The sequence below is a fragment of the Nicotiana sylvestris genome, chromosome 5 (assembly GCF_000393655.2).
Source record: "Nicotiana sylvestris chromosome 5, ASM39365v2, whole genome shotgun sequence".
NCBI lineage: Eukaryota > Viridiplantae > Streptophyta > Magnoliopsida > Solanales > Solanaceae > Nicotiana > Nicotiana sylvestris.
The window spans coordinates 26,369,474-26,377,868 of NC_091061.1; the positions used below are offsets into that span (position 1 = coordinate 26,369,474).

At 35.8% G+C, this 8,395-nt stretch overlaps 2 protein-coding genes across 2 annotated transcripts; both read left to right on the forward strand.

The window, feature by feature from the left end:
* Positions 1 to 4,916: 4,916 nt before the first annotated feature.
* Positions 4,917 to 6,609, forward strand: LOC138868410 (uncharacterized). Its single transcript, XM_070145963.1, has 4 exons — positions 4,917 to 5,149; positions 5,266 to 5,615; positions 5,666 to 5,858; positions 6,057 to 6,609. The coding sequence occupies exons 1-4, from the start codon at positions 4,917 to 4,919 to the stop codon at positions 6,607 to 6,609; spliced, it is 1,329 nt and encodes a 442-aa protein (XP_070002064.1).
* A 63-nt stretch (positions 6,610 to 6,672) lies between these two features.
* LOC138868411 (uncharacterized) lies at positions 6,673 to 7,689 on the forward strand. The gene is made up of 2 exons (XM_070145964.1): positions 6,673 to 6,690; positions 6,838 to 7,689. The coding sequence occupies exons 1-2, from the start codon at positions 6,673 to 6,675 to the stop codon at positions 7,687 to 7,689; spliced, it is 870 nt and encodes a 289-aa protein (XP_070002065.1).
* The last annotated feature ends 706 nt before the right edge of the window (positions 7,690 to 8,395 follow it).

Genomic DNA, 8,395 nt, shown 5'->3' on the forward strand with positions numbered 1-8,395 from the left:
TATAAATACAATTATAAAAAATGCACTAAAAATATTTAACCAATATTTGGCATGAATATAGAATTTAGATAGCTAAACACCAAAAAATAATAATTTGAAGGATAATTATTGGGAAATTGTATAAGTAAAAAGGGAAGAAATAAATCAATTTGAAGTCTTTAAATTATAGAAAAATTATAAAAACACTTATGCATGCTTATATATGCATATATGCTATTTTGAAGGTGTATATATATGTATTAAAAATATAAGGAAAAATTGGGTATCAACAAAGGACAAATTCCCTATCATTATCATAGATAATATATTGGATGAGTTAGAAGGAGCAGTGATATTCTTCAAAATTGACCTTCGATCGGGCTATCATCAAATAAGAATGACACTAGGTAACATACCTAAAACAACCTACAAAACTCACCTTGTCCATTATGAGTATTTGGTTATGCCAATGGCTTAACCAACATTTTCTGAGAAAAATTGTATTAGTTATCTTTGATGACATCTTAATATATAGTAAGAGTCTACAGGACCATGCTTCTCATTTACAACAGGTGTTTGACATCATGGTTCATAACAGTCTATTAGCCAAACACTCTAAGTGTGTTTTTGGAGTATCTAAAGTAGAGTATTTAGGGCATTTCATCGCTAGTGAAGGGGTCTCTACAGATCCAAAGAATATCACTGCAGTTCAACAATGGCCTACCCCTACCACAATAAAAAAAACTAGGGGCTTCCTAGGTCTTACAGGTTATTACAAGAAGTATATTAAAGGTTATGATCTTATTAGTCGAGCATTAACTGAGCTATTAAGGAAGGACAACTTCAAGTGGTCTAAAGCTGCAGATCAAGCCTTTGATGTACTAAAGTTGGCTCTCACAATTGCCTATGTCTTAGCTTTTCCTGATTATTCTATTCCCTTTGTAGTTGATATAGATGCTAGTGGTACTAACATTGGGCTTGTTTTAATGTAACATGGTCATCCTACAGCCTTCATTAATAGGGGATTGGGTCCTAGACATGTTACCTTGTCAGTTTATGAAAGAGAACTGCTTGTACTGGTTTTTGTTGTTACTAAATGGTCACATTACCTACTTGGTCAGCGCTTTATTATGAAGACTAATCAAAAGGCCTTGAAGTACTTATTGGATCAAAGGTTACATACTGATTCACAATGGTTATCTAAGTTACTTCCTTTTGACTTTGAAATCCAATACAAGAAAGGGAAAGAGAATGTTGCAGCAGATTCACTCTCAAGGGTAGATGATGCTGAATTGATGGCCTTAATGGTATCCTATGTTCAAGCTGACTTAGGGTAAAATATTACATCTAGTTGGGATGTTGACCCTGAGATTAAGGCCCTTATTGCTTCTTTAGCACAGACACCTCAGAAACACTACTTGGATCAATGCCCATCTAAGAAGAAAGGGGAAGCTTGTAGTGGGGCATGATGGAGTTCAAAGGAAGAAAATCTTAACTTTATGGAATTTCACTTCCTCTGGTGGCTACTCTGGTGTTGATGCTACTCCTAGGAAGGTGATGTCTTACTTCTATTGGAAAGGAATCAGAAAGAACATCTTGGATTTTATCTATAACTGTGATATTTTCCAAAGGAACAAATATGATACTTCTACCTACCCTGGTTTCCTACAACCATTGTCAATACCTACTACACCTTGGGCTGACGTCAATATGGACTTCATAAAGGGATTGCCTAAGTTTAAAGGCAAGACTGTCATTTGGATAATTGTTGATGGGCTCACTAACTATGGGCATTTTGTTGTCCTTGCTCACCCTTACACTGCTCAAACTCTTGCACCTGTGTTCATGGACACCATTTTTAAACTTCATGGATTTCCAGCTTCCATTACAAGTGATCGGGATCCTATTTTCATCAACTCCTTTTGGAAGGAATTTTTATCAGTTTAGGGAGTCACCTTGCAGACTTCAAAAATCTATCATCCAAAGACTGATGGTCAAAGTGAGGTGCTCAATAGATGTTTGGAAACATACTTAAGATGTTTCTACACTGACTCTCCTACGGACTAGTGCTCATTCTTGTTATTGATTGAGTGATGGTACAATTCCAACCCTTATTCTACTATTCAAACCACCCTTTTTGAACTCTTATATGGCTATCATCCTCCTCTACACCTACCTTACTTCCCGGTGATTCCTCCATTGATGTTGTTGAAGACATTCTGTTGGTCAGGTATTTTAAACTTCAGCTAGAAAAATTCCATTTGGGCAGAGCTCAGCAGTGAATGCAGGCACAAGCTAATAGCCCATCACACTATCCATCTCTCCCTATTATAAGTTGACATTCAAATATTTTGGTCCATATCCTATTGTAGAAAGGGTGGGAGTTGTTGCCTACAAGCTTCTCTTTCCTCCTCAAGTCCAACTTCATCCCAGTTTTCATATTTCTCAACTCAAGTTCTGCTATGCTCTACCTTCCACTATTGTGCACCCTCTTGTTTTGGATTTGGCCAGTCCTTTATGCCCTGCTCTATAGCGAGGCGACTCATCAAGAAGAGGAACAAGGTTGTAGCCTAGTGTTTGATCAAGTGGAAGGATTTAGATGCAGTTCAAACTACCTCGAAGTTTTCTTTAAATTTGCGTACCGGATTTCTACACTTCACCCTTGAGGACAAGGGTGTTGTTTATCGAGGGGGTATTGATACACATATTTCAGTTGATACTGAGTTTAATGCCAGCTAAGATGCCATGTAGGCTAGCAGTTAGGTTCTTCACACAATTGTTGCCGCGATTTCAAATATTAGTAATGGTGGAAAAGTTAGTTAGCTTCATTTTATTTGAATTCCTTTGTAATAGATATATAAATAGGAGAATTGTAAGTGTGCTACACACTTTTTGAATGCGAAGGATCTCCTGATTTCTTCTTTCTCTCTCTCTGAATTCTCTCTTCTTCTTACTCTCATATCTCTTTTCCTTCTTCTTACTTTCACTCTAGTTACTGTTCCATTAGTTGATACCTATAATTTGGTATCAAAAGAGTGATTGTTTGCGATTAATTTTCAACATATGAAAAATAACTGCAATCACAAAAGAATAAAGTATATGTATTTATCAATTATGAGTACAACTTTGTTTCTCCCTTAATTCTTCTCTCCTGATTATTGAGGTCTGGAGCAGCGTGTTTCTCGAACATAGGATGATGCAGACTTTCTTGGATTTATTTGATATCCATGAAGTATATTGTAGATCTTCTTGAAGTATTTGATTATTAATACTTCTTGAAGTATTTGATTATTAATACTTCTTGAAGTATTTGATTATCATACCAATAGTCAAAAAGGATATTGTAATATCTTCTCTAACTACTGTACCTAATAGCTCTGCATAAGTGAACTCTGATATTCTATTCGAGATCGGTTAATCTGGTAATTGCCTTTTAAAAGAAAATCTGGAAAACGAAAAGGCTGCTATGATATGGAAGTTCCCTAGAACGAGTAATATGAATTATTATTTTGTTAATTTACTTTGCATTTTCTCATATATATCATGATTCCTCAGTTTGCTTGCTCCTGGTATATTGCAACTTATACTAGAGAAATTTGGATTTCATACTCAAGACTGATAAGGTCATCTGCATAGGGCTTTTAACTCTTTGTCCGCTCAACCAAATATAATTACATATGATAGTCAATATACATAAATTATACATATATTATACACTTTACACATTTGCCAGCTATTTTTTGGGGTGAGTGGGTATACCGTGTAAAAATCTTTGGTTGTGGCATAGTTGGCCAGGAAAAATGTAAAATGGAACGGGTTGACCCGTTTAAGCTTGGGCTTGAATAATCAATACGTGAAATGGGCTTAGCAAATATATCAAGTGAAAATAGCACGGAATAGCCAGTTTTCAAACTAGTAAGTGAAAAATAGTCATCGTTTGCAAAGTCATTAAAAATAACTATTATTTTTCTGAAACACGAAAAGTTTCAGCACAGCATGCTGGATTATGGAGCTCCTGCATATAAACTTCTAGCATATTATGTTGGAACTCCAGCACACGAAAAGTTCCAGCATAATATGCTAGATTATGGAATTCCTACATATAAAATTCCAGCAAATTATGTTGGAACTCCAACACATTATGAAATTCTAGCACATTATGCTGGAATTTCATATGTAAAAAAAATCGATTTTTTCTTCAGATTTTAAGGGTATTTTTGTTAAGATTTTTTTTTTTTTACATAAAAAAGTGGCTAAATTTTAATTACTTTTGAAATTGTTTTTAATTACCAGTTATAAATTTGGCTATTTTTGACTTTTTCACATATATCAAGCAAGCAGTTTTTAGTTGCATATAGTGTCATATGTCTGTGGCAAGGAATAATTTTTATTAGTTTTTATAAGGGCGTAATACATACGGAGACACCTAAAGTTGGCACGATCTTTCACTTAGACACTTAAACTAGGCCTCTTTCCAATTAGACACGTTTCTTAGGCAATTCTCATACCAATTAGACACATTTTTGCTGGCTTATTAATTAACCAAGCGTGTGTTCTGCAATCTCCGTCTACGTGGAAAAAGTAACCATTATAAATCGTGACACATCATTTTTTTGTCCACCTCACTGTCCACCTCAGCTATATAGTGTTATTTCCACTAAAAATGATCTAAACATATTACCATTGTTCCTTTTACCATTGATGAAACCAAAGAAAGGTCCTACCACGGTTAAGTTTCTTCTTCTTTTGGTCAATGGTGTTGGAATCTAGTATTTCCATTGATTTCTCACCGTATTTACAATGCTTCAAGGTCAAATCTCACCTTATTTTCTATTGCTACAGCTAGGGCTTTTTATTTGTAAGTTATTGATAAAGCTAGGATTTTTTTGGGATTTTCCTTTGTGTTGGTCCCTTATCGTCTTATGTAAGGGAATATTATGGAGGATGATTATATTTTTACTCGCTTTCACCACGGGGGTTCATTTATCGAGCAACCTATCCCAATATACAAAGGGGAATTAGATGATTTTGCTGTTGCTATCGATAAAGACCATTTTAGTGTTGTCGAGTTGTCTGCTTATGCTAAAGACCTTGGGTATACAGTTATCAAAGGGTTTTATTGTCAAAAGGAAAAAGATGGTGATTTTATCAAAGTCTTTTCTGATTTTCAGTTATATGAATTTGTGAAAAATTTAGAACATGGTAATATTTTAGATGTTTATTTGCGTCATGGGGTGAGTCAGCCTGAAGTAGTCGAAGAAAATGTTGGTCTTTTATGTGGGGCAGAAGTAGGTGGGGTGGTAATGACCAATTTAAAGCTAGGGCAACACCTGGGAGTAATACAAATACTGAAGAACCTATTGAGCTGCCTAATGAACCAACTCACAATGCTGTTGAACCACCTATTGAGCCTCCTATCAAACCAACTTTGAATGATGCTGAACCAACTCACAATTCTTCTGAACCAACTATAAATGCTACTGATGGAGATGAACCACTAGACCATAATGTTAATGAAGATGGAGTGCAATCAGATGTTAAGAGTAGTGAATCAGAAGAAGATGTTCTTCCTGAAGAAGATGATTCAGATATTGATGATGAATTGAGATCTCTAAGGGCTAAAGGAGGAGCAAGAGGTAGGGTAAGCAGAGGAAAAAACCAATTGCAACAGATGAGATACCACTAGGAGAAGCAGGCATTGACAGAGGATTTGAGGATATTGGAAGAAACAAGACTTCAAGATATGTAGGTAAATTAGGTGGTGATGAGCAGTTTATTGATAGTTCAGAGGCTGATAGTGAAGATAGCACAGAAGAGTTAGATCCTGAAGCTATTCCTGGTGTTGATATACCAGCAAGAAGGAGGAGTAGAAAAATCAGGTATGATCCTGATTGTGAAGTTGCTATATTTGAACTTGGGATGATTTTTGAAAATGCTATAGAGTTTCGGAAAGCATTAGCAAATTATGAAATTGAGTACAATGTGCAGATTAAATTGAGACCAAATGAACCACATAGGGTGAGGGCTAAGTGTAAATCAAAGAGATGCAAATAGGTGTGTTATGCTTGTATTGATAGAGATTCAGGTGATTTTAAAGTAAAGAACTACTACCCAGTACACAAATGTGATACTTCAAACAAGAATAAGTTATGCACTTCAAAGTTTGTTGCAAAGAAATTCATAGATGAAATAACTAAGCATCCCCACATAAGGATATGGGAAATACATGAGTTGTGTAGGGACAAGCTAGGATTGTATGTTGGCAAGACAATTTGTTATAGGACTAAGCTGCGTGTTCTCAGAGAGTCTATAGGTGATTGGAATATGGAGTTTGCAAGGTTATGTGATTATGCTGATATGATAAAACATACCAATCCTGGTAGCTCATGTTGGGTAAGGATGGACAGTGAAACTGAGCCAGGAAAAAATCTCTTTGTTTACTTTTATGTGTGCTTTGATGCATTGGAGAAAAGTTGGTTAGAAGGATGTAGGAGAATCATAGGTTTTGATGGTTGTTTCTTAAAGGGTGCTTGTAAAGGTGAGCTTCTAGTTGTTGTTGGCAAGAATGGAAATCAGCAAATGTTTCCTATAGCATGGGCAGTTGTGGACCAGGAGACAAAACATAGCTAGAATTTTTTCACCAACTACTTGAAAGATGATTTGCAATTGGGAACTGGAGAAGGATTGACTGTAATGGCAGATATGCAAAAGGTAAGTATTCTGTTCTGTTGTTAAGTAACTAGATATTGTAGTAATTAGCTGTTCATTAGTATTCTGTTGCTCTTAAGTAATTCTACTATTAAGTATTCTGTTGTGTGTAGTAATATGCTGTTGTAATTTGAATTAATTATTGTGTAGGGATTTATTGCAGCTTTGAATGAAGTTTTACCTAATGCTGAATTTAGGATGTGTGCCAGGCATATCTGGTCTAATTGGCATAAGAAATGGAAAGGAGAGGAAAGGAGAAAACAATTTTGGAAGTGCTCTAAATATAGTTATGAAGTTAAGTTTAAAGAGGAGCTTGAGAAAATGGACAAACTTGGTAAGGATATTTGTAGGGATTTGTTATATTATCCAAAAAAGTCATGGGTTAGAGCTTATTTTGAAGTGCATTCCAAGTGTGATGTTGTTGAAAATAATATGTGTGAGACCTTTAATTCATGGATTTTAGCTTCTAGGCATAAATCAATTATAACTATGTTGGAGGAGATTAGAAGGAAAATAATGACTAGGCAAGTGGATATGTTGAAATTTGCTGATACTTGGATATCTGATATATCACCTATGGCAAGGCTATTGTTAGAGGATAGCAAAGAGCTTGCTAGAAAATGTATTGTCCTTTGGAATGTTGATGTTGGATTTGAGATTGGAGAAGGACTGCATAAGCATGTAGTTAATCTGATTGATAAGGTTTGCACTTGTAGAGCTTGGCAGTTGAGGGGTATTCCATGTCAACATGTTGTTCTTGCATACTATCACATAAACAAAGAACCTGAACAGGCAGTGGAGCATTGGTATAAGAGGTATACCTTCTTAAAAGCATACAAGTATTTCATCCAGCCTATGACAAATATGAAGATGTGGCCTGAAACCAACAATCCTAAGATAGAGCCTCCCAAACCTAAACCCATGTCAGGTAGACCTCAGAGGAACAGAAGAAAAGGTAAAGATGAACCAAAAACAAAATATGGAAAGTTGTCCAAGTGTTGAGTGAAAATGACATGTTCCAAGTGCCATCAACAAGGACATAACAAAAGATATTGTAAGGTAAATGTTTCTTGTCAAATATTTCTTGTTGCCATCACATGTTTCCTATTGTTCATATGAATCTAGTAATCTGTTTCCATCACTGTTATGTAATCTGTTGCTCAATGTTATGTAGGCTGAAAATTGGATGCATTCACAGCAAGGTAGCCAAAGCTCACAAGGTGCTAGCCAACCTGATGCAGCTGGAAGCTCAAGCCAACCTACAAACTCTGTGTGTTTTGATACAACAAGGGTTAGAAGGGTTAATGAAGCTAGAAGCTCAAGCCAACCAACACCAAGTTCAGCAGATTCGAGCAGGCCTGCTAGAAGAGTATTAGGTAGTCAACTTCCTCCAAAGGGTAAAGCAACTACCAGCCAAAAGAGAGGAAGGGTGCAAGTAAAGAAGATGTTGAAAAAGAAGCACAAAAAAGGTCCAAAAATGTTGGTTTTGGCATCTACACAGCTGCAAGTGGAACTCAAATACTAAATATATATATTCATACATATTTCATCTATAATATGACTTAGAAATAACTTACTGATTGAGGTTCATTATTTGGCAAACTACAGCCCGGAACATCAAGCCAACGAGTTATGGCAAGTGGTTCAACTTATAAGAGTGCAGCTCCAATAGGAATTGACCTTGGTTTTAAGGTTAGAGGCTTGAGGT